Genomic DNA, 27,061 nt, shown 5'->3' with positions numbered 1-27,061 from the left:
GTCGTGAATATTCTTCCGTTTCATTTTGGCAGAAGGATCATTTCAGAGGCCACTGGCGATAACGTCAGCCCGGCTCCGTTCCCTCATTATCTCCTCGCGTAGCACCAGCGGGAGGATCACAGCTGCCGCCGCGTCTCCTTTCCAGCCGTGTTTTGCCGCTATCAGCAGCCGGCAGGCGGGGACACCTCGGCTCAGATAGCTCACTCCCGGACGGGCGGCTTTCCCGGGGATGGAAACCCGGGCGAGGCTGTGCTGGCTCCAGAGCCCGGGGAGCCCTCAGGGCGGGCACAGCCCGGGCCTGGCTGTGGGGGCAGAGCCCTGTGCCCACCCCTGCAGCCAGCCTTGCCTTGCCTTGCTTTTGGAGACCTCCGTGCCCAGGGAGCCGGGGGAGCCCTCAGGCCCCTTTCGGCGGCACTGCTGAGGGGAAGGGGGGGTTGCCCCGTGCTGTCCCTTCCTGTCAGCCCCGGCCGGCTGCAGCCTGTTGGAGTGAGCAGCCCCCGGCCCCGGAGCGGCACAGGGCACAGGGGACACGGGGGGAATCACGCCCCGGGGCTCCTGAGGGGCGTGAGGGGCAGAGCAGCCCACGGACACGGGGGGTGCGCACTGCGGGCCCGCCCCCGAGGGATAGACACAGAGCGTCGTCTCAAAACAGCCCCCGAGGGGCAGAGAGAAGGATTTTACACGTGAGGTGTCACCTCAGACCGACACCCGAGCGAGGCAGAGCAGGAATGTACATGTGGAATGGCACCTCAGACCCTGCTCCCAACCCCAGCGCTCCCACAGGAAGCGCAACAAGCGCCGCCGAGTGCCCTGCGCGTCCGTCCCGGCCCACCCGCCCGCGGACTACGCTTCCCAGCATCCCCGCGGGGGCTGGCTCCACCCCCGCCCTCCGCCGCGTGACATCATGGTCTTCGTAGTCTCCCCTTGGCACGCAGCTCCCTTCCCTACGCCGGGCCTCGGCGGCGAACGAAACTACCGCTCCCGTCCGCCCCTGCGGCGCCGCGCGTGCGCCGCCGGCGTGGAAGTGCGCGAGGCCGCGGCGCTGCGGGCACTGAGGCGGCCGAGGGGCGGGCGGTGAGAGCGGCGGCGGCTTCCGCGTCGGGCGGGGGGCGGCGGGCGGTACCGCACGGGCGGCACCGGCACCGGCGGCGTCTGAGGGGCGGCGGTCGTTGTCCGGCGCTCGGGGAATGCGCCTGTGAGGGCGGCCGAGGAGCGGGTGCGGGTGAAGCCCGGGCGGAGCGGAGCGGAGCGGAGCGATGTCCCAGCCCCAGCAGCCGCCGCCGCCGTCCCCTCAGCCGCAGCCGCCGCCTCCGTCCGTCTCCAAGAAGCGAGACCGGCGCATCTTCTCGGGCACCTGCCCCGATCCCAAATGCCAGGCGCGGCTGTTCTTCCCGGCGCACGGGCCGCAGGGCAGCGGCAGCATCGAGTGCACGGACTGCGGGCGGCGCCACGAGCAGCGGCAGCTGCTGGCCGTGGAGGAGGTGACGGACCCCGACCTGGTGCTGCACAACCTGCTGCGGAACGCGCTGCTGGGCGTCAGCGGCGCCGGCCCGCCCCGCAGGAACACCGAGCTCGTCAAAGTCAATGGCCTTTCCAACTACCACTGCAAGCTCCTGGCCCCCATCCTGGCCCGCTACGGGATGGACAAGCAGACTGGCAAAGCCAAGCTGCTCACGGAGATGAACCAGGGAGACATCTTTGACTGCTCCCTCCTGGGCGACCGCGCCTTCCTCATCGAGCCCGAGCACGTCGAAACCATGGGTTACGGGAAGGACCGCTCCGGCAGCCTCATCTACCTGCACGACACCCTGGAGGACATCAAGAAGGCCAACAACAGTCAAGAGTGCCTCATTCCTGTCCACGTAGATGGAGATGGCCACTGCCTCGTCCATGCAGTCTCACGAGCGCTTGTTGGCAGGGAACTGTTCTGGCATGCTCTCCGAGAGAACCTAAAGAAGCATTTTGAGGAGAATCTAAGCCACTACAAAGCGCTTTTCCATGACTTTATTGATGCTGCAGAGTGGGAGGATATTATCAATGAATGTGACCCTTTGTTTGTTCCTCCAGAAGGTGTGCCAATGGGCCTTAGGAATATTCACATCTTTGGCCTGGCCAACGTGCTTCACCGGCCTATCATCCTGTTAGACTCCTTGAGTGGAATGAGAAGCTCTGGAGATTATTCAGCAACATTCCTCCCTGGTCTGATACCTCTGGAAAAATGCATGGGCAAAGATGGCATGCTGAACAAGCCAATCTGTATTGCGTGGAGTAGCTCAGGACGTAACCATTATATTCCTCTGGTTGGAATAAAAGGTGCTGCTTTACCTAAGCTGCCTAGGAAGCTACTTCCTAAAGCCTGGGGAGTTCCTCAAGACCTCATCAAAAAGTACATCATGTTAGAGGAGGATGGTGGTTGTATTATTGGAGGAGACAGAAGTTTGCAGGATAAGTACTTGATGAGGCTCGTTGCTGCCATGGAGGAGGTTTTCATGAGCAAACACGGTATCCACCCCAGTCTTGTAGCTGATGTGCATCAATACTTCTACAGAAGGACTGGTGTGATAGGGGTCCAGCCCGAAGAGGTCACTGCAGCTGCCAAAAAGGCAGTGATGGACAACCGCCTTCACAGGTGCCTCATCTGTGGGGCTCTTTCAGAGCATCACGTTCCCCCAGAGTGGCTGGCTCCTGGGGGGAAGCTGTATAACCTGGCAAAAACTACTCACGGCCAGCTAAGGCCTGACAAAAATTACAGTTTTCCCCTGAACAGTTTGGTGTGCTCTTACAACCCTGTGAAGGATGTGCTGGTACCAGACTATGGCCTGAGTAATTTGACTGTTTGTAACTGGTGCCACGGTAACTTAATGCGCCGTGTCAGAGAAGATGGGTCTGTTTTGTATATTGATGGAGACAGAACTAATACTAGGTCTTCAGGTGGCAAATGTGGCTGTGGATTCAAACATTACTGGGAAGGTAAAGAATATGACAATCTGCCTGAAGCTTTTCCTATAACTCTGGAGTGGGGTGGAAGAGTGGTGAGAGAGACTGTCTACTGGTTCCAGTACGAAAGTGACACCTCTTTGAACAGCAACGTGTACGATGTCGCCATGAAACTTGTTACCAAGCACTTCCCCGGTGAATTTGGTAGCGAGATCCTTGTGCAGAAAGTTGTCAACACAATACTGCACCAAACTGCCAAAAAGAACCCTGATGATTATACCCCTGTAAATATCGATGGAGCTCACGCCCAAAGAGCTGATGATGTACAGCAAGGACAAGAGTTAGAGTCGCAACTTCCAACCAAAATCATTTTGACTGGACAGAAGACTAAAACTTTGCACAAGGAGGAGTTGAATATGAGCAAAGCCGAAAGAACTATTCAGCAGAACATTACGGACCAGGCTTCCGTAATGCAGAAACGGAAAAGTGAAAAATTGAGACAAGAGCATAAAGCCCAACCCAGGACTGCTTCTCCTGGGGCTGTTCGTGAGGGGCCCTCATCTGCACCTGCTACACCAACCAAAACCCCCTATTCTCCAACATCTGCAAAAGAAAAGAAAATCCGAATAACCACCAATGACGGGAGGCAGTCAATGCTTACCTTGAAGTGCACTACCACCTTCCTGGAGCTCCAGGAAGGCATAGCCAGAGAATTTAATATTCCCCCCTATTTGCAATGTATTCGCTATGGCTTTCCTCCAAAAGAGCTCCTGCCTCCCAAAGAAGGCATGGAAAACGAGCCTGTTCCTTTGCAGCACGGTGACAGGATTGCCATAGAAATCCTGAAGGGCAAGGAGGAAAGCAGGCAGGCTGCCTCAGCACACTCAGCCCATGCTGTGAAGCACGAAGATGTTGCTGTGACCAGTAAGATCTCGTCGAAGGACCTGCAGGAGCAAGTCGACAAGGAGATGTATTCACTGTGTCTTCTGGCAACGCTCATGGGTAAGGCTGACTTAGTGTTGTTATTCTTCAAAATTGTGGTTTTAAGTAGAAGATAACATGTTGCAAATTGTAGTTACATACGCACATCTCCCTTTTTCTTAAACCATGGGTAATCAGGTTAATTCCCTTATTCCTTTATTAGAAGAATATTTAATATGCTGTCATTGACTCTTAGAAATGTATATATGAGGTATGTGAGATACTTGTTCATTCTTTGCTGTGAAGTCCTCTTTTAAAAATTGCTGCCTAGCAATTTTTTTGTTAGAGGTGATTGCATTACTGCCCTGTCTGTTTTTCCTGCCTCTCATTAGGCACACATTTGAAGTGTATGTGTGAAACCTACAGACTTTTTTTCTACATCTCCCCCAGGTTTCAGGAAATAAATTCAGAGCAGGAGTGAGAATGGGATGCTGAGTGTCTGCTCATTGGAAGTTTGAGGAACAAATTTTTACCTTTGTAGCAGGAGGAAATCCTGACAATTGGCCCCACAGAGAGTTGTCTTGGTTTAAGCAAAAGAAAAATGCCTAAATCTATTAGTTTAAAATGAAGATCTGATCTTTTTAAAGAGCCGAGAAAAGTATTATTTCAGAATATAAACAGAGGAGATACTGAAAGAATCTAAACATGGATCTGAATTCCAAAGGTTGGACAAAAGGTTGCAAAGCTATACTTAATAGTTATCAGTCATGTAAATCTGACTGTCAATAATTCAAAACAAAAGGACTTTTCTCAGGTGTTTGTGTTTTTATTTTCCTTTTTGAACTCAGGAGACTTGAGACCTCCGTTTGTGTATTTTGTTCATCAGGTTTCACAGTTCTTGCTGCTTTCTGGCAGGAGCTAGAACTGTAATTATCATACATTCAGCTCTACAAACCAGTTGAATAGTCATGTTTACAGGGTTTTTTTTGTGGGAGCCTTCTCTTTTGCTGGAGGGATTTGGTGTGGCTAAAGCATGTGATGTTTCAGAAACGAAACAATTACGTAATCACAGAGTGGTGTGTCAGAAGTTCAGCAAGCAGAACTTTGATTCTTTTCCAAGTGTGACTGTTTACTCCTGTGTCTTTTACAGGATAGTGTGCTGAATCACTACTCACCTCGTCACACTGACATTTACACCCCAGTTCCAAAGTGCAGGAAAAAGTTAGGTTTAAAAGTTGTCTTAATTTTGAGATGAAGCTTAAAACTGCTTTCCTGTCTGCAGGAAATACTGCTGAAAATATAATTACTGACTTCAAAAAGCTTTGGCATGCTTTAAAAATACCTTGGTTACTTCAGCATTAAGGTGTGTCATTATTTTACAGGTGCTTATCCATAAACTGTGAGCTGATCTTGCAAGAATGCAAGAATGACTTTTTGTCTTTGCTGTCACTGCTGTTAAATTCTGCTTTAAGAGCACTGGTTGGAATAGAATTTGTCTCACCCTCCTCTGGCTGCATCCATTATGCATTACTAATAGAAGTAAAAGCAGCAGCAGGTGATAAACCAACCAGTTATAAAACCTTATGTGACTACTGGATAAGGTGCTATTATTATATCATCACCTTTCTCATTGTGTCTTCATTTTCCTTTAAAAATACTTGTGGGAGAAATCTAGTTACTAGAATGTTCACAATTGTGATTTTTCAACAGATTAACAAACTTCTTGAGTCCTTGCACTTTCTTAAGGGTGGCAATTCCTCAAGGTGCCATATTCAGCCTTTTGGGACAAGAAGCCTCAGTTTTTCCAACAGCATTTCTGTACTGCTAAAAACTACTGCAAAGGTCTGACAGGCAGCTTTGTAACTTTGTTCTGCTAAAAACTTTCCTGTAATGCAGTGAGGTTGGAATGTGCAGAGGGGAGATGCTGTTGAGACAGCTCATTGGGCCAAACTTTTCCTCAATGCCCAGAGTGGAAGTGTGTCTTCAAGCATCATAATTATTCATTCTGTGTGCTTAAAACATTTTCTTTCATACAGAGTCTCCTATAGGCTGAAATATTTTTCTTATTTCAGCTACTAGAATTTTTCTTTTCTGGTCTCAGCTACTTATTAGAATTTTAAATCATGTTCTTTAATTCTTCTGTATATAATTTTTAGAAAAGCCCTGGGAAATTAAATACTGGAATTTCTGGACCAATTAACATATTATGCATGATTTTTTTTGTAAAGCTTTCTCTTCTTTTTTGTTTAGCTCAAAATACAGAATTCTATAGGGAAATTACTAAAGGAATTGGAATTCTGCATTAACATATTTAAACATTATATTTTAAACCAGATTTAATTACACCCATGGAGAGGCACTCTGAATATGTGCAAGCCAGATATGAATTTATTTTGATTGGTTTGTTTTTCATTGATGAAATCATAAATACCTGGCTATTTCGATTCAAGGAATCAAAATAGCCAGGTTTCAATTTAATGTATTATTCGATATCAGGATTTTCTTGGAATTAAACAGCTTGCTTTGAAGCCAGCTGTACTTCCCTATAACATATGTTTTATCAATTAAACTTTTTTTATTTGTGTTGCAGTTTGTGTGTTCTCTCTGCTGTCTGAAGTGACAGTCCTGGGCTTGCAGCAGCTGCAGGCCAATGTACACCAGTGAACAAGGCCTGTTTGTGGTCAGAGTGTTCCCATACCTTAATGTTCTGGGGCTGAGGTCTGGTCTGAGGAAGTGTGTACTGGAGTAGGAACAGTATAATCTCTTTGATAAATGTAGTGCCTTGAGGGAGTTTTTAATCTAACTAAATGATCATCCAAATTAACTTGTGACCTATAAACATCTCGCTACCATGGCAAACAAATCCAAAACAAATGGTAAAACTCAACTAACAACAAAAAAGTGCAAACCTCAACCGTAGTTTAGTTGAGTCACACACACTAGTTCCTCTGATCTGGGAAAGTCCAGTTGTAACTGTGGGCTTTTTTGGTCTTCCAGTGGGAGATGTCTATCAAAACAGTGTCATTAGTTTGTATTTCTTTCAGTGGCTGATGCTTTTGTGTTGTGAGCCCTGCTCTCCATGCTTTCCTGCGTGTTGTACTTGTTAGTATTGCATAAAAGGCTGTCTAAACAGTGATGCTTCCCTTGTGCAAGGCTTGAAAAGTCATGTCCACAGCAAATAGGGAATCTTTCCTTGGAAAATGTCAGTAGTTCTAAAACTGAGCTTCTTACTGAAGTCCAGTGGGTGTGCTGTGGAATGAAAGGGAGTCCTTCAAGTAGTAAAGGATTGCTCAGTGGGGCAGTAAAGGAGTCCTTAGTGTGGAGTCCTGCTGGCTGTGACTCTTCAGGCTTCAGTGGACTGACAGCTGTATGCTGTTCCCTCTCAGTGCAGTGATCATTTTGATTCCAGTGGGCAGTGTTTAAACCATCAGGAAGACTTGGAAGGGGCACAGCAGTGATGCTCTGGCGATGCTGTGTGTAGGGAAGTGCATTTCAAATTGTCAGTGCGGACACAGGTAGCAGTGACAGGAGACTTCCTTCAGTAGATCATGGAAAATAAGAAAGAAGAGCAGCTGGTTTATTACTTGGATGTTCATCTTGGAAGTGAAGGCCAGATTTGTGAGCTTGATGTGCAAATGAATGCAATGAGCCTGAGCATATATGATTTGAAGGAATGCTTTCAAAATTAATCAGATTCTATAGGTCTCCTGTCTTTAGAACATCCCAAGACAGAATGTGGTGAATGTGCTCTGTACCTTTGTAAAGAGAATGAGGGCTTGAGTAGTGTCTGAAGTGGAGAGGTGGGGAACAGATGAGCAGGGGATGCCTCCTGTTCACTTTTATTTTATTTTCCTTATAAAAGCAAGCAAAGACATACTGCTGAGTTATATTTTGCAGCCTCACACATTCTGGCTATCTCTATCCAAGTGGTACAACCAGTTAACTATAGTTGGAGATTTACATTTTCCAATTTTAATAGAAATTTGAGAGATGTGGTTATTGAGATTTCAATCCCTACAGAAGATGGCAATTTCTATCTAAAATATCTTGATATGTTCCCTGAATATTTAATAGAAAGTGGGGAAAACCAGTTTTTTTCTGAAAATGTGTATGCACTGCAGTTGTTTTTGCATCAGGAGAACAGAATTTATCAGAACTTTCTGTTTGTACTGCTTAGGCAGCTACAGCATGTGTCACTTCTCTGAAGCAGGTAAGTGGTTAGCAAAATAAGGAAGGGGGTATAGGCAAAATGCAGATCTGAATTAATGGAGCAGGTGCTGTTAGGTCACTTGATATTCCATCACTGTAACCCAATTTTTCTGTTCTTTATATTCCTTTCCTTATGTAGTCTAGGTTGGGGTTTTTGTTCTCTCCATGGCATTTAAAGTTGTCACATTTCAATGCCATTTTTGGCATTGTTGAGACGCACTGGTTATACAGGACTGCCAGGGCCTCGTGGTGAGTATTTTGTTTCTAACTCTCAGGAAAAGCAAGGTGCAGACACAGCTTCTGTGCAGCTGCCTGGCTGGACGTTTGTGCCTCAGCTGCACTATTGAGTCTGCTGTGTGCAGCTGGGAAATTGAGCTCTGATTTTTGAGAAGGTGTAGGAATATAGAATTCAAGTTTTAATGAGCAAGGATATGTGCTTGAATTTTGGAAGTGTATTAGTAATTTCCTAGTTTAATGTTGAAAGCAGAGGTAGGAAGGGAATGGAGACTCATGTTTAGGGCCTGGCAAAGAACCAGGAGCTGCACCTTGGATCAAATCAAATTTGGGAACCTTTGTACTAGAACACGTAGGGTATTTGACTGCAGACAGTGGTATGTTTTTCTGAAAGTCTTTCAATGTCCCAGGCTCCTGTTCTGTGTATTTGCAATAAAAATTCAAATTCTTAATTGCATAGGTGATTTAAGGAGTTACATTTTCAGCCATTGTCTATAATATGAAAACACAACTGTTTAATTTCATCTTTGTGTTTGATTTTTACAGGAGAAGATGTTTGGTCTTATGCCAAGGGCCTTCCTCAGTTGTTTCAGCAGGGTGGAGTGTTCTACAGCATAATGAAGAAAACAACAGGTATTTTTTTTGTTTTGTTTTTATTCCTTCCTTCCTTCATCCATTTCCAAATCCTGAAATTTGTAAATTGATATCAAATCACTTGTAAGCATAAACATATATTTTTTTATTCTATTGCTATGGTAACTTTTCATTCTTATAGTATTTTAGAACTCCTCATGCACCCTCAGACAGACTAAGACTAGGGAATTTCCATGAAATAGAACTTAAACCTCTTATTTTCCGAAATTTCCACTACCTGAATTGTACAAACAACTCTTTTTTTTTTTAATGACTATATGACCAAAAAAAGTCAACTGACTTTTTGTTTCCTAAATTTTTTTCTCCTGTAAAAATCAAACAACAACAAAATCATAGCACCTATTCCTGTTACTTTAAGATGCTTACTGGATAAGGACCTTTCTTGTCTACTTCTTAGTAGATATTTTGTGTGGAGTACAAAATATCTACTATTATTATTACTATTATAAAATTATGTTTTAAATGTAAATGGTTGGTTAAATTTGTTTTTCATATTCCTAAGATTAGTGTTCAAAAGCAAAACTATCTATTGCCTTCTTGAATTGCTGAATGTTGCATCTTGGGCTCTGTTCAGAATAACCAAGCAAATAGAGTATATTTGATTTTTAGGTGCTTTTACGGATACTGCCTACAAAGAATGGCAACTGTTCCTTTAGAGAAGAAAGTACTAAGGAGTTATTTTCTCTCAAAGTTTATTTTCTTGATGAAATCTTTGCATTCACAGTTTAACTCTTGTGGTTTCAGCTGTTGTAATGGTTCCTTTGCTGCTTTCTTGCTGTATATTTTTTTCTTAGGCAGTTTTATCAACCTTAACTTTATCTTACTTATTTCTGGAAAGAAATGAAAATGTGTGATATACTCAATGCCCACTACGTCTCACTGAATTATTAGTCTAGATAATAGAGTTAGCAGGCAAGTGTCTTACATCTGGTCTGTTTCCTTTTAGTTTTCCTTCTTTTATTATGCCTCTACAGTAACGTGTGGTGTGTTGTTTATGGAAAGTGAATCAGCTTAAACAGTGCCTGATGGAAGGGGTGTTTCTGACCAATTAATGGCTAGCCTGAAATGAATCCAAGGAATTGTAACCCAACTCACTGAAAATGTCTGACTTAAGCCATTTTTTCCCAGCTTACTGTGTAAGAAATAAGGCTGTAGGAGATGATAGTGTAAAATGCCTGCAATACAAAGAAGTGCAATAATTTCTAATACAGACTGTCTCGGTAGGTGCAATTCCTATTTCAGCATTAGCACACTTGTACAACTCCAGTGTGCAACAATCTGACTCATCTTTCCTTTACTTTAAGAAGCTATTTCCCTATTTGTAATCTTTTAGGTAATGTAATAACGCACCTATCATACTGGACCTTTGGAACAGAGCCGTGAAGTGTAGGTACTGAAGTGTCTGAAGTGTAGGTACTGTTAATCAATTGAAACTTGATTTAATAGATCTTGTTTAGAATCTTACTTTGAGATTTCAGTATTGCAGTTTCAGAGGCAGTTTTGGTCAATCATAGGAATTGTTGCAGTTCCCTCTTTTGCAAATGAAAGTTGAGCTGCTAAATTATGTACTTAAAATACATTCTTCAGGCTAAGCTAGACAGGTAGGTGTTTGAGGTTAAATTTTGTTCTGCATTTTGGCTGTTTGGTTATTGGTTCCCATGGATATGCAAAGAAAGGAGCTACATGTCTGAAGTTCTCAGAATAAAATCTTATTTGTAGGTCCTCTGCAATTGTGTGAATCAGAAGCTGTGGGAGATGAGTGAAATTGATCAGTAGGTTCATTAGTATGAAAACAGTTTAATAACTTATCAAATTGTTGAATGACCTTTTCCACTGTTGCCCAAAATACTAATTTTGAAAGCACTGTGTATTTAGTAACACAGAAATAGAATTTGCTTGTTGTGTTTCTTCCCTTCTGAATAATTTCGGGTGATTTTCTTGAAGAATTTTGAGAATGAAAGGAAAGATCCCGACAATTTACCTGTTCTTGGCACCTTTTAAACTGTGTTGTTTTCATTGTAGCTCTCCATGCATAGCTGGTGGAACTAAAGTGAAGAGAATGGTTGCAGCCAAGTTTTCATCTGCAGATAGCTTTTAAGTCACAGAAAGCCACCATCACTGAAGTGTTTACTGCTTTTACCACAGCCTGCATGGGACAGAATTGAAAGAGTTATTTTGTGTTTTATGATGATAAACTGTAAAAAATGAATGTTGTCCATTTTTGGCACACAGAAACTTCAGAACTTAAAATTACCTAGTGAACTCTCAGTTCTAACAGATTGGTCAAATTGTAAGTGGGACAATTAAACAAACAGCAGATCAAAAATATTATGCCTTATGTTTGTTTTGTAAAGGTTAATAGTTATAATCTCCAGGACTACTAAATACAGTAAGCTTGAAACACTTCTGTTAATCTAACAACACTTCCTCTCAGAGCAGAAGACAAAATGGCAAATGTGAAATTCCTCGGGCTTAGCAGAAGTTAGGCAACCAGAGATCCTACTACAGTTCTAACTAGTGGGGAAGTAGTCCTAAACAGTATTTCTCCAGATCCTGTTTTGAAATGTTCTCCTTGTCAGTTTTCTGATTCTGATTTTTGATGGTTTGTTTTGTTCTGGTTTTGGGGGTGTGGGGTGGTGGTAGTGATGGCGTTTAGCTTGTTTTACATTACTGCAAGTGTAGAACTGCAGGCTGTAGTGCTGTGGTGATTTTATTTTGTGATAGTACATTATTGTCTCTTCATCAGAGCCATCATAAAAGGCAGCAGCACCTTTGCAGCGTACTGTGGTTGTTATTGTACGGCATAAAAGCCTAAGTTTTTTCTCCCACAGTAGTAACATTTAATGTTTGATTTTACACACTCGATTCAGTAAATTTAAATACGGTAATTACTGTGTGTTCAGAGCGTGCCTTAAAATATGTTAACACTTTGAATAACTTTTCCTATCTTTATAGGTTTGGCTGATGGCAAGCACTGCACTTTCCCACATCTGCCTGGTAAAAACTTCGTGTACAATGCAGCAGAAGACAGATTAGAGCTGTGTGTGGATGCTGCTGGGCACTTCCCCATCGGTCCTGATGTTGAAGAGCTGGTTAAAGAGGCCTTAAGTCAAGTGCGAGCAGAAGCTACTTCAAGAAGCAGGGAAGCAAGTCCTTCACATGGAATGCTGAAGCTGGGTAGTGGTGGAGTAGTGAAAAAGAAATCTGAACAACTGCATAACATAACTGCATTTCAAGGAAAGGGTCATTCCCTAGGAACTGCATCTAGTAGTCAACAACATGATCAAAGAGCCAGGGAAACACCACTTTTAAGAAAGCATAGCACAGAAACGGACTTCAGTCCTTCTGCTAAAATTGAGCCTTCTGTATTCACAGCTGCTTCTGGTAACAGTGAGCTTATTCGAATTGCTCCAGGAGTTGTGACAATGAGAGACAGCAGGCAGCTTGACCCCACTTTGATTGAGGCACAGAGAAAAAAGTTGCAGGAAATGGTCTCTTCTATTCAGGCTTCAATGGATAGACATTTGCGGGATCAGAATACAGAGCAGTCAGCATCAGTTGATGTATCCCAAAGAAAAGTAGAGGCAGTGAGTTCAACTGCTAAAACTGGGAGCTTTCAGGCTGCCTTACCCGAATCATTCTCTGCACCAGGTGGTACTGAACACTTGAATACTGAATCAACTGATGGTAACATGGTGAATTCTGTGGGAACAACATTCCCTGCGAGGTCTAAAGCACAAAAGGGAAATTCTGTTGAGGAGCTTGAGGAGATGGATAGTCAAGATGCAGGAATCACTAATGCAACTGAGCCAATGGATCATTCTTGATAGGTTAAAATCTAATAAGGGTAGAAGAAATTACTGTTCAAATGTAATGTTTATTGGCTGGGCCACACACAAAATGATTAGTTATTAAATCTTGTATGTATGTCAAAGATTATATCATCTTATTCAGTGCATGATAAGCATGTGATTGGCAATAGCTTTCAATATTACCATACTGCTGCCCAGGCTGGCTCTGTTACCTGTAAATTAGTTATTAGGAAATGCACTGAGATGAATATCTGCTGTACATGTGGGTTCTTGAAAATTCTTTGTAATTTTTAATTTCTTAAAAAGTCTTAAAATTTAAGCCCATGCAAGGTTTACCATGCTAGCTTAAGGCTACCAGAAGGGCTAGAACAGGCAAAACTAGAAACATGGCAAAGTTAATTCTGTCCCAGGTACTTAATTCCAATAAAAAATACACCATTATCATAAATTAGACATAAATTTCAAAAAGTAACTGAAACTAAACTTCTGCTCAATTTGATAATGCAGCATATACAGTACTTTTAATTACATTTTGCTGGCACTTCTCCAATTTAATAACTTTTTCATTCATATCCTCCTCTCAGAAATCTTGGGATAAGTGTAACTTTATTAAACTGAAGTCCAAGTTCTCCTATTGTCAGTTAGAAAACAAGTTAGAAAAAAGGCCACATAGCGTATGATGAAGATACATTGAGTGTGGTGTGGTTATACATGGCTGGCTGAGCCAACACAACCATTTTGGTGCTCTGTTGATAGCATGCCTTTATTTCCTCCCAAATACCAAACTGGTCAGGGGGTTGTGCAACTTTTGAGACAATTATGGGAGAGAAGTTGGCAATTGCAGCTAAGAGCAAATGTTCAATGGCAAATCCATTTCTTTTAGAAGACTTAGATTGCTAGCATTGGTTAGAAATGGCAAAAATGAAATAACAGCTGTCCTCTTAAGAGCAAATTAACAATTCATTGGAAGGAAATTACTCTCTAACACACATTATCCTAAAGTGTTTGGTGATAATTGAGCTTTTAGAAGCTCACTGTTTACTCTGTGGGAACAAGGAATACGTGCTATTTCAGCGTCTATAAAGGCTACCCACCTCTCTCAGCCTCACTTCAGTTTGTGATGCAGATTTCCCTGCACCAGTGATAATAGAGCTGGTATCCACTTAAGTAGTGTGTTCATCAGACCTGTAGTGCTAGTTTTTAAGAAGCAGCCATTGTGCTTGCTCCCTAAGGATGGAATGTGTTTCTGATATTGCACTTTGCTTCCTATCTTCATAGTCATTTAAATGCACTATTGTTGCTTCTTCTCATGGTAAAATAACATTGAATGGATGAAAAGATGTTAATACAGCTTCAAAGGAATTAAGAGCATTTAAATACTGAAGTCTGTGTTTGTGCACATGTAGGTTTTTACCAGTTCACAAATGTGGTTTGTGTTGTATATGTTTGTATTCAGAAAAGTCTCCTCACTTTTTACATTTCTAATCACTTAAACAGTTCTAAGCGTTAGTATGATAAAGTGTCCCATGAGGAAGGATTTATTTTTGTATGTAGAACTGAAATGAAGCAAGTCACTTAAAGAATAGCCCTTCTCTTTTGTCAAAGTAAATTAAAATGCCTCTGTTGGTTAACTTTTTATGTAGATGATTCAAATATTTTATGGTTTCATACACTACTTAGAGGTAAAATAAAAAATATCACATTTTCACAAATAAATGAAAAATGTTAAGATCTCAAATTGCTATCTGGTAAGTTAGCAATTTGGAAACTTGGAATGTATGAAGTAATTGGCTTGCCAGAACTGACCTTGCTGATGCACTGATTAACTGGCAGAGCTTATTCAATGAGAAACAGGATGCACATGCAGCACCTGGAAGCCTGCCAGGACTTCTGAAAACATTTAGTCTCCCATGAATCAGTCTAGCTCGCTGAAGGCTACATCTATATAGAAAATGTTGAGTAGAGGCTTGTGCTTTGTCACAGTGTTAGAAAAGTATAGCAGTGACTTGTTCCTGGGAAAGAATTTCAGTCGGGAGAGGCTGAGGGGGAGGAATCTCCTGGGTCTCTTGAATTTTAGACCAGGTAACCAATGCTTTGACAGTTTTAACCTTTTCTTTGGGGGAAAAAAAAAAAGTCTTCCTTGGCTGGAAAAATAATGAGCAAGCAGTGTATATGAAAGAATTTCAAATTTGAAATAAATTGAAATATTTATTGCACATTGTTCTTATTTCAAGGAAAAATGCTTACTTCTTTCATGCCTTTCTGGTAAGACTGCAGAAGTTAGTGTGCCTTTTACTGTGTAAAGAGGAAGGCTTGGTTTAGTTTTGACACACTTCCCATTTCAGCAGTAATTTGACATTTTTCTTCTTATCTAAATAGACATAGAAACAGATAATAGCTCTGTTTGACTCACCATTAGTGTCATCTCAGGCCCACTCAAGTCGTGTAGATCAGAGCCCTCTAGTTCCTAAAAGAAGATGGTCTCACAGGACTGGTAAAATGGTGTCAATCACAAGATCCACTGGTGGGAATTCTGGAAGGCAGGATTGTGCATATTTTTTTGCAGTGTTCTTACCTCATGTAGTTTTTTTCATGCATTTAATATCAGTGGTTTTGAGAAACAGATAGCTTTTGATCCTTTCAAGTGAAGCTAAACTGCATCTACATGCCAGTGAGATGTGTGACTGTGCAGAAGAAGTGGAATAAAGAACACTGAAGTGTGAGTTGGAACAGATGTTTCATTTGGTTGCTGGCAGTGGGTGCAAATGTAAATCCAGACAAATCTGTGTGCCTGTCTAAGGAGCACCAGTGTGCTTGTTAGAATTCCCTCTTAGAGTCAGGAAAATGCTGGTGGGGTACAAAAGCAAGGAAGACTTTGGCTCATTGTGGATGAGAAGATATGTCAGTAGAACTTCTCAAATGTCAAGAATGGTGCCCTTTTCTTGAAAAGTAGAGGCAACCAACCCAAATTTTTGTTCCCAAATTGCCTGTGGAAAGAGGTGGCAGTTTTGAATACCCACCTTGATGACTTTCTTGTCTGAAGCCAACAATCTTCTACACTGCATCTCATGGCAAAGAAGACACATTGGAAAATCCTAAATGTTACTATGGCTTAGTATGTATAAGCCAAAGAAAAGATTGATTATTAAAAGTACAGGCTTAGTACAGAAATTAAAAGGGGAATGAACTAGATTGCTGATGAGCATATGGGAAACCTTGGGAGAATAGAGCAATTCCTGGGAAATTCAGGACTTTCACTACTTCAAATGGCTGGGTGCTTAGTAAGGTTGACTTCTTGGTAGTGCTGTTTCTCTCTGAATTGTTTGCATTTCAGCAAGGGAAAATAAATAGCAGATTTTCAAATGAAATCGAAGAAATGTATCTGGGATGTCTTCCCTGTTGTAGTCACAAAACAGCTGTGTGCATTGTTGGCTTTGTGAATCCCATATAGTTTACTAGTCTTGTGCTGGCTGCAAGATACAAGCTAGACATTGCTTCTGACAGAGTGCTCTAGCAGTGTCACAGAGGCACAGTGCCACAGGGCTGTGTGCTAACACCCCTGCAAGGCCAAAACACTTGATTCACAATCTTTCCTGAAGCAGAATCTCTTATCACTGTCACAGGGTTAGTGGAGTTGCTTGCTACTTTTTCAATGCGCTGAAAATGCCAGGTAACAAAATTCTTGGTATGTTTACAGTTGGGAGAGTGATGCTTGACCTGAGTTGTATGGAAAATGAATGATTTAAGAAGATGCCACTGTTATATCTACATTTGTTTGGCTCCTATTTTTAAATATCAGAATCTACATGCTTTTGTAAAATAATAATAATATGAATATGAAGTTAATCCTTTTGTTTAAAAAAGCCACAACAGAAAGTGGTTTCTTTGTTTTGCTTGTGGATATCAGTTTAGCTTCATGAAGAAGTTGCTTAAGATCTTTAGAATGCAGGATTCCCTCTGAGCCCTTATGCCTGTGGTTGAGCAATAAAAGGTTGAAACAAGAGTGGTATTTTCAGAGTTATTTTACGTTTGATGAGGATTATTGCCAAGAAATGAAAGAGTGCACTTTTAGGAGGGAATGCTATTTAAAATGTATAAATAGGAATTAAAATAGTGTATATATTTAGAAAAAAAACTTTTTAAAAAGTAAGTGCTTTACATGTTGAATTAAAAATAAATTAGCATAGAAACTATACCATCTTCACAGTACTGGCTGTTATCCAGCAAGGTTTGGTTTGTTTTATTTGTGATTGCTGTACTAATTATATTTGATTTTTTTATCTGTAATGTAACAATAGTGTATTATAACAGTATATAGTGTACTATACTACACTTCACTGTACAGTATTTGGAATTTTCTTTGATTGCTATATTAAAACTATAAGTTAAAACATCTGTGGTTTTATAAGGTGTAATTTTTATCTGGCCTTTCACACATCAACTTGTTTAATTAATGCTGATTTGCCTACAAAATGAGTCAGTTGATTAATTTCTGCATTTTGAGTATAAATTGCATTATACTTGCATATGTGGATACTAGTACAGAAGTTGAAAAACTAATAGAATTCTTAGAAAAGTAAAATCTAATGTTATTCATTTTCCTTTTTAAATGTTTCTTTTTAAAAAGATTTTTTTTTGAGAGTAAAGCTCTTTAAGGAAAAAGTTGGGGTTTTTGACCTCATGCCTATTCTAAATATTTATTGAACACACAGGACCTTTGAATTTGAGAGATTTCTAAACCATTTATGTTTTGCATATTTGAGACCAAAATTCAAGACCTGAATCTTTTTTTCAAAGTTATCACGAAGAAGATGTAGCAAAATGCTGACCAAGTCAGCATTTAAGATACCTTGCAATCTGTGATTTGAAACGTTAGTCAAAATGTGTTTCAAAGCAAAATTTTAATGCGTGCATGTAATATTCAAGTATGAATAGTACAATTTGGAAGAACTAGGCTTTTGAAAATTTGGCAATACTCAAAGATGAACATATTGACAACTGTTTAAATTATCTCTATGCTTTTCCCACCAGCTACATGTGGTACTTTGTTTCACAAATTGGCTTTAATCAAAACTTCTGAGCCTAGAAACAAGCTATAAAACCCATCTGCAAAACTCTTGTGTTACTTCTTCCGGTATTTACTGAAAGGCTTTAATTCCAAGTGTGCTAGCATTAAAGCATTCTTTAAAATGATGAGTGTAAATACACAGAGTTAATTCTGATTGTATGTCATATCATGAAGAATTGAAAATTATCCTTGAGAAGATTCGTATTTCAAAGGCTTAAATGCTTAATGCTAAGCTAGAAATTTGCTCATCTTTATTAATAAAGAGGTTATAATCTGAGCCAAAACCAGTACTGAAATGTATGAAGCAACAAAGGTAAGTCTGCTTTCAAAGTGTTCTCATTTTACTTCTGCAATTAATTGTACAGTCTTAAAAACTGTCTAAATTTTTATTCTGGATTGGAATTTTGTTGCGTTTGGGTTGTTATTTGTTGTTTGGTTGGTTTGTCTTGTTTTTTTCTTATGCATGTCCACAGCAAATCTGTTGTAACATCACTGTAAAACCCTGGCTTCCTCTCTCCATAAAACTCCTGAAAATACAATCTTATCCCTAGGGCCAGCGTGAGAGTGAACCTTGGATATTCATCAGCATGTGTAGTGAGTTATGGCAGGTGCTTTTGGTATTACAAAGTCAGTTCAAACACCTTGTACTGACTGCAGAAGTTAATTGAAGTCATGTTGCTTTGCTTGATGTAGAGGCTTTGATGTACGTTGGCTTCTACTGGTTTATGGAGTTTTGAGTATTTATTACTCAGAAATGGATAAAGAAAAGTGGATGTAGACTTGATGACCAAGCTGACATTGAAGGAACCCTGTTGCTGCAGCTGGTTTGAAATGGATTATTTGGATTTGAATTAATTAACTTGATGTATACTGGGTTATTCTGGACGTCTGTTAACAAAGAGGAATTAGGCTTCAGTGTAAGAATGACTTCTGTTGCAGTAACTTGCAGGCACTTTAGGAGATTTCAGGAAAGACTGTTGTTCTTTGTTCTGTTACTGAAAAAACATTGATTATGGGATAGCTGCACAGACTTGTATTTGGACTTTATCCACCTCTATTTTTAAAAGACTACCTAATTTTGTTTTCCGCTGGAAATAATACTTCTAGTGGCTTGTCTTGCTGGTAAATCTAATTTTACTTCTGAAGTGATCCTGTAGGTCTGGACTGGGTCTGCGCTGTTTGGAAACTTGTATTCAATAAGTGAAAAATTAAAAGAAAGATGGCAGATGGAAGGAAGTTACCAGAAATTATAAGAAGGTTTAAATGGTGCTGTGGTTCTTATTAGCCAACAGTCTGTGGAGTCTGGCTGCATGAAATAGACAGTCACTTCTGATGAACCCATAAGGCATGCTTCAAGCAACTTTCAGAATAAGAAAACGTGATTTTATAGGCCACTTTGTCAAGTCAGTGTATAAGATTTTCTTTAAAACGATCTTTTAGATTGTCACATTGTTGTGTAAATGGCTACCTCCTGATCCTAAATTCTCCTTTCCCACATGCATTTGTGCCACCTCTGCAAATCCTCAAGAGGTCTCCTCTGACGCTGGGCTGCCTTTCCTCTTTGTTTTTCATCTGTCTCTTGAACTTTTACTCTATATGTTTTTTACCACGGATGTTTTTGCACGTTTTTTGTCCTTTGTTTATACTGCACCTCTTAGAGACAGTAAGAGGCAACAAATGATCGAATTTCACACAGATTAGACTGATGTATGAGAAAACCTTATTACAAGCGCAGAAACCTTGTATGGCACAGGAAGGAGCAAAGGGAGATTCCTGGGAGATGGGAGTACTTTCCTGCATATTCAGGAGAAGGGAAGAAGATGCATAAGGTTTTATCGGTGTTTCTAAAAAATTCACCTTGTAGTTTGGTAGGGCAACAGTGTTTATGATGTTCCATCTCCATGGTGGAACTTTAGAAGCTGCAGAGGCTCACTCCAAATCTGGGGATTTCTCTGAGATCCACCTTCCTTTTCTCCCAGGAGCAGAAGCTACCAAATAGGTACATTTCAGGTCGGTGGGAGAGAAGGGATGGGACCTTACCACACAATGCCCCATGATGGTGTAGGTTTTGTGGTAGTGAGAAAAAAGCCAAAACACACAGAAAAGGCAAGAGCCTGACTTAGACTTGTGGGGAATGAAATAACTGTTGTTTCTAACTATTCTCAAATCTGCCCAAGCATTGCTCAGTACATACAAAATCCTACATCTGAACACTGCACAGACAAGAACACTACTTCTTTCTCCACTGTGTCTTTCTTAGAATAAGGCCCTTCCTGGCTTCCTGAGAGAGATGCTGGAAATAGCAATTATTTTTGCAGGCAGCAAAGAGGGATGCAGAAAATAAAGGTCAAGAGTACCTGCTTCTTTTTGTTTTCAAAATAAGAAAAGTCAAGGCACGGTACAATGGAAAAAACTAAATGCCACTATTTATTTCTTTGTTCTGTCTGGTTTTCCTAACTGTAGCTACTTCTTTACCCTGCCACATTCACCAACATTTTTTTTGTTTGTTTGTTTGTTTTCTGCCCTGCATTTGAGGTCAGCTGTGCTAGCCCTTTCCCTCCTTAGTCTAGAAACTTTGAATTCTCAGGTCTCTGTTAAGGCAGCTGCCCAAAAATTCCCAGTTATCTATTGCCACTGTGAAAATAATATTTTTTTTTTTTTTTTAATTTAACATTTTGTTTCTTTCCATCCCTAACCCTGAGGTTCCATATTGTAAACTCTCATTTACTTGCATGTTTTCACAAACTCAGAAAATACATTTGCAGTAACTGAGGACCTTTCATGTACACCTGTTCTGCCTGGAGAAGTGGAGCCAGGATGGAGATATGTATCTGTAAGCACCCTCTGATCTCTCTTCTCTCCAGCTGGAATTCTGAGGGCATGGGAGCAACACTGTCTTGGATAAAGAGGCAAACTACAGTTATGCAAGCAGCAGGGACCAGCACCTCTGGGAGTGCTGGTTGTGATACTGGCAGATTTGTCTGTGTGGTTCCTACTTTTGTAATAAGTGCTGGGAGTCTTCTTGCTAGTTTGGAAGGCTGGGGATCAGAACACTGTTCTTTTTATAAAGTAGTTTTGATTTTTGGGTAGAGAGTCAAGCCAGTGCTTTTCATCCATCACTAGGATACTGAATTTAGGTTGAATCTAGGCTTGCCTGAATCTAACCCAGGCAGTTGCCAGGACACTGTTGCTGCTGCCTGCCTGTCAGGTTGGCTTAGTCTGGCTCTGGTGGCTTTAGTCCCTTTCTTTAAGAGTAACTGTTTACTCCTGGAGTTGATAAAAATCTCAGAATTAAGTTGACTTCTCTTGCATTTCTAGTGATGATTTGCTATGGTGTAATTCTAAAACCATGGAGTAATGCTGGTGCCTGATTAACAGGTGAGTTGCAAATGTCTCCTTTGGTCTCCAAAGTTGTAATATGTTGGTAAAATACTTTTAAAAAATATTTGCATACTTTACCAGAACTAGTAAAATTATTTCTCTATAATTTCCAAAACAAACAAGTGGTGTTTGAGAAATTAGAGAGGTTGTTAACTGAGATTAATTTGATCTAATCTTGCAGTGGTATCATTACTAATTACTATGAGAGTTGATAACAAGATGATAGGTAATATCTGGGTGTAAACTTAGGAATGTTCTTCCTTCTTTCATTGATTCAAGGCTGTTCTACTTTCAGCCCCTAAAAAGTAATACTTGTCTGTATAGTGCCTCATTTAAATGAATGCTCATGCCATTGAAACCCTAGGGGATGTGGTTGCCAAATGAAATTTGTCTCTTCAAAGGAATGCTGTCAATCAGTCTAGCTGCCATCGTACTTTGCACAGCAGATGAGGTGAGGCTTAGAGCTTGGTTTTGAAGTGACAGCATCCATCTGAGCTGTGCAATGACACCTTTCATTGCACTCTGTGCAAGAGGATCCAGGTGTCAGTCTCTGGCAGGGCTATATCCCTGCAGTTGCTTTATTAGTCTTCTGAGCCTGGAAACTGTGGTTGTGTTTTTCAGTCCAAGGCTTGATTTCAAGGCCACCTCAGAATTCTTTCAATAGTTGTACAGCCTCCTTGATAGGCTGCTTTGGAAACATGCAAGATGTTTTGTGTGCATGATTGTCAGGGGGGTTAATGCACCAGAATAAATTCTGAGCCTATCCAGATACACTAGATTATTTTGGTATTTTTGTGAAAAGGCCTTTAAGCCTTTTGTTTCTACCCTCCCTACTCTAGCATGGATACTGTCAATACAGTAAAGTAAAATTCATGAAATCACTAAGTACATGCACTTCTTTTGTGTCCGAACACAGGCTGATTGAATTAGACAAAGGTAACAGTACTTCTTCCCCTCTGCTGTATAAATAGGTTGAGTCAAAGTGCCCAGAACTTGCTAACTCCTCTGGTGAAGAGGCTGATCCTGTAAGACTTAACATTTTAGGAAAATGTTTATGAGAAGCATTCAGAGAGAATTCCAACAAAATCAGACTAGCCATGGATAGAATACTGTCCTTCAGAACCTTTGATACCAAGCAGATGGAAAAAAAAAAAATAAAGCAATACTAACTATGACTCTGAAGGTACATAGCAAGTTGAAATTGTTCTGAAATGCAGCTTCCCTGAACTGACTGTGACATGACTGGAGTACAGATGACAAGCTGGAATCTTCAGTACTGAGACATAGAACAGATGCAGATAATAAGGTGCTGTCATATGAAAAACTATTTTAATTTAAAAGAGAATCTGGTGGGTATCCTTGTGCTCTTCATTGGGAATTTCTCCAGACATGAGGAGGAAGCTCAATTCCACCAGGATGATGCAAGCAAGCACACCTTGGGTGTTGTATGAGTGGTGCTGTGACATTTTTCTAGATTCTTCTCTCATACTAAGAAGTCAGTTGCCTGCCTTGTTGATTATTTGTGCTGAGAATCATCTTCACAGAGACTCTGGGTTCCTCTGTTGTAAGGTTTCCAAACAACCTACAGAGAGAACATTTAGGACAGACTGATTATTCTTAACTTCAAATCAGTGATGTTATGCCCTGTGCCTCTGAACAGGCAACAGCCATGTACTGCTTTATTGTCCAGAGAAATGTTAAATTGGCTGCCTGAATTCACAATGAGATTCTGATGCAGAGCAGCAAAGAATTGCAAAATTCTGCATGTGACTTCAGAGTTTTTCTATCATTTCCTTGTGACAACGGGCAGTGGGATCATGACTGGTATTTTTTTATTCACTAAAGGCTTTATCAGGAAATAGATGGAACTCTCACCAAATTGGAGCAGTAAAAAATAGTATACATATGGACTTTATATATGGCCTTATAGTGTGGTACCTTCGTACCACTGCAGCTTGGTGACATTTTTTGAAGCATCAGTGTTGCACAGGAAGGGACCTGTTTCCCAGCAGGAACAATCTGCTGTTAGTTCAGGTCATAATGAATGCCTAATAGAAGTTTTTCCCCTGCAGATCAGCAGGAAACTAAACAAGAATGAATAAATAATAGAACAAATGATAGGATAATCACTCTTTCTTCCAGGGCACTTTGAATATTCTGGGTAAGAGCAGGTGTCCCTGTCTTTGGAAATGTGTTGCCCACTGCTATTAGTACCCGGGCAACACTATAAAACCCAAGCAAGATCCAAATGCCAACAGGTGATTCAAGTGTTGTTTGGTTTTGATTTGCCAGGAGACCCAACTAAACAGTTCTAAGGTAATGGGAAAGTGGTAAAAAATGCCACTGGAAGTATGTCCACTGTGACTCAAGGCCTGTGAGCTGGGATTTACCTCCTCCTGACACCCTGAAAAGGCAGCAATGTGTTTGCACCTGGTCATGTTCTTTGGGTCTAGGCTGGAACTGGGCTCTCTTTTTGTCACAGAGGAGTGTTGGGAAGGGCAAACAAAGGCAGAAAGCAGTTCTTGCACAGTGGGACTCAGATATTGCTGGCTGGTGAGTGTCCTATCAGAAGCCTATCAAACTGAGCCTGGTGGTGTGTGGGCCATGACAGCTTGGATGGGATGGGACAGTCCATATCCTGCTACAGGGACAGGGTCTGCTTGTGCCTTCTTTCTTATAAGGTCACTGAAGAGACTAGTAGACCTCTGGCTTGGTTTTGTGAAGTTATTAGAAGCTGAAAAGAGAGAGGGAGATGGATCTCCATACTATTTTTTTTATCATGTAGGAGCAAAAGAAACTCCAAACATTAGACCTTGTCACACAAGACGATAACAGGATAAAAAGAAAAGAAAATAAAAAGTGAGGTTTGTATGTGCTTACTGGTGTACTCCAAGGAGAATGTTTACTGGATGTCATAACAAATTACATCTTTAGGCTGTTATTCTTTTTTAGCAACAGGACCATCAGTACTTATCATTTTAGCAATTTGCTTCAGCTAATGCTTCCAGGATCTGTTTCCTGCAAATTAGGAACACACATGTTACTATGGGAATATACTAGAAGGTACCTATTTAGATAATCATATTTTTATTTCAGGCTCCTTTCACTTTGAATTAAATATAAATGAGTGCTAAAAGGTGCCATTTCATACTGCATGAGGCTGATGACACAAATCCTGTCTCAGGGTGGTTTTTATTACTTTTTCATTACAGCTTTTGTAGTTCAAAGACTCCTGTCAGAGCTTTGATGTGGGGAAACCTGCTGCGTTGTCATCTCTGGATACTAAAAGTGCATCACAGGGAATGTAGGTTGGTGCTGAACACCTATTAGCAAAGACTACAAATAAAACCCTCAAGGAATTAATTTTCTTCCTGAAAGATGCAACGATACGAGTTCGCCCTTGTAACAGCGGGTTTGTGGTGCGGGTGAAGGTGGTTTTTGGGGAGATTTTTGGTGGGTTTTTGGTGGGTTTTTGGTGGGTTTTTACCCCCCCTGTGCCGTTAGGGCTGTGCCGCCGCCTGCAGTTCCCGCGTGGCCGCATAGGGGGCGCTGCGAGCCCAGCGTTCGCGCCCGCGGGTACTGGGAACATCCACGGGGCTGTGGGGATGCACCGGGAATATTGACAGTGCTGTGGGGATGGACCGGGAACACCGACAGGGCTGTGGGGATGGACCGGGAATATTGACAGTGCTGTGGGGATGGACCGGGAACACCGACAGGGCTGTGGGGATGGACCGGGAATATTGACAGTGCTGTGGGGATGTACTGGGAACACTGGCAGGTCTGTGGGGGTGTACCAGAAATATTGACAGTGCTGTGGGGATGCACTGGGAACAGCCCCAGTGCTGTGGGGATGTACAGACTCCACACACGGCTGTGTTTACTCAGATAACTTGTGTGTATTTCATTCCAGGCTGTCCATGAGCCAGCAGTAAATTCTGGTGGCCAAGAAGGCCAGTGGTACCCTGGGCTGCATTAGGAAGGGCACTGCCAGCAGGCAGAGGGAGGTGATCCTGCCCCTCTCCTCATCTGGGGTGCTGTGTGCAGTTCTGGGCTCTCCAGGACAAGAGAGACAAGGAGCTGCTGCAGTAGGTCCAGTGGAGGGCTGCAAAGAGGATTAAGGGAGTGGAGCACCTCTCTTCAAATACAATTTAAAGCATAACTGGAGCATCTCGTGTAGTGACAAGACAAAGGGGAACCGATTCAAACTTAAAGACAGCAGGTTTAGATTAGATATGAGGAAAAAATGATCACCCTTTACTAAGGGGGGTAAGGCACTGGAACAAGCTGCCTGGGACAGTTGTGGATGCTCCATCCCTGAAAGTGTTCCAGGCCAGGCTGGATGGGGCTTTGAACAACCTGCTCCAGTGGAGGGTGTTCCTGCCCACAGGGGCAAGGGGCTGGAACGAGATGATCTTTAAAGTCCCTTCCAACCCCAATTGTTCTATAGTTCCAGCTAAAGACTCGTGTAAGGAAATACCCAGGACACACAGAGGTACTGCTGGAATGGAGCTTTTACTTAACGATGGTGATAGCTTCAGGAGGTCATCACCTCTGTGCTGCTGGTGGTTAGCAAATTTCTTTAAGTAAACCATGGAAAAAAAATGTATTTGGAAAGAAGACGATGGATAAGAATCCACCTGCTATTTCAGTGATTCGTTTTGACCACTAAAGTAAAAATCGCATTGCAATTAATAAATAGTGATGGTTTGGCTCTGTGGTGACCCTCCATCATCAAGTGAACAGCATGACTGAGCACGTTTAAATGCTGTCCCCACCCTTCTGGGTTGCTTTGACTTTGCAGCTGCCAACAGCTGTCTTTGGAGCAGGTGCTCCCTCCCATGTTGTTCTCCCGGGAGCTCTGTGGAGTCCAGGTGTCCATCAGCACAGGCACACCAAGAGGTGATGCCACGTTTCTACCAGAGAGGAAGCTGTAGCCAGGTGGGGCTCAGCTCCTCCCAGGCTGAACTAGGGACAGGATGAGAGCTGTGCCAGGGGGAGGTTAGGTTAGACATTAGGAATGTCTTAGTGGAAAGGGTGACTAAACCACGGGATGGGGTGCCCAGGGAGGGGGTGTAGTCACCACCCGTGGAGGTGTTCAGGGAAGGACTGGATTTGGCACTCAGTGCCGTGATGCAACTGACGGTGGTGTCGTGGGTTGGACTCGATGATCTGAGAGATCTTTTCCAGCCTGGTTCTGTTTGGGGGTGGCCTTTTCCCGACAGCCCGTGCCGCGGCAGGAGCGGAGCCCCGTAGGAGCGCCGGGGGGCTGATGGATGGATGGATGAAAGCCGCGCTCCCCGCTCCTCGGACACGCGAGCAGCGCTAGGGCACGGCTATTCCGGCCCGGGAGGGGAGCGGGAGGCGCTGCCCTCGTACCCCGGGACAGTTCTCCCCCGGGGCGGGAGCGTGGGAAGCCGAGAGCGCCGCGCCCCCCGCGCTGACCCACCCGCCGGGAGCGGGGCCGGGACACAGGAGCCCCCGCTGGGCGTTTGGGCCGCCCGCACTTCCATGTCTCCGTCCCGAGCGCGTCTCTATGCTCCAGCTGCTCTCGGGGAGAGAATTCCAGCTACAATTACGGCACACATCACCGGTGGCACCCGGAAAAAAGGGTTTATCCCATGGAGCGGGAACACCGCCCAGCTCCCTTCGATAGCTCAGCTGGTAGAGCGGAGGACTGTAGAGGCGCGGCCCGCGGGAATCCTTAGGTCGCTGGTTCGATTCCGGCTCGAAGGAGCAGCTCGGTTTTGCCGCGCGGGGTCCCCGGCCCCGCCGTTACCTTTTCGCTCTTTTGCCGTCGGGAGCCGCCGCCGTTGCGGGCGGCGCGGGGGCGGCTCGCGGGCGC

General features: G+C 42.6%; 1 protein-coding gene across 1 annotated transcript; it reads left to right on the top strand.

Annotated features, from left to right (window-relative positions):
• Positions 1-1,071: 1,071 nt before the first annotated feature.
• On the top strand, positions 1,072-17,162 carry VCPIP1 (valosin containing protein interacting protein 1). The gene is made up of 3 exons (XM_083867983.1): positions 1,072-3,939; positions 8,848-8,934; positions 11,911-17,162. Exons 1-3 carry the CDS (start codon positions 1,257-1,259, stop codon positions 12,780-12,782), a joined length of 3,642 nt encoding a protein of 1,213 aa, XP_083724109.1. The 5' UTR covers positions 1,072-1,256; the 3' UTR covers positions 12,783-17,162.
• The last annotated feature ends 9,899 nt before the right edge of the window (positions 17,163-27,061 follow it).

Source organism: Zosterops lateralis (assembly GCF_965231275.1).
Source record: "Zosterops lateralis genome assembly, chromosome: 1".
NCBI classification, from domain to species: domain Eukaryota; kingdom Metazoa; phylum Chordata; class Aves; order Passeriformes; family Zosteropidae; genus Zosterops; species Zosterops lateralis.
The sequence above is the reverse complement of the archived record's forward strand: the minus strand, read 5'-3'. Positions and strand labels throughout refer to the sequence as shown.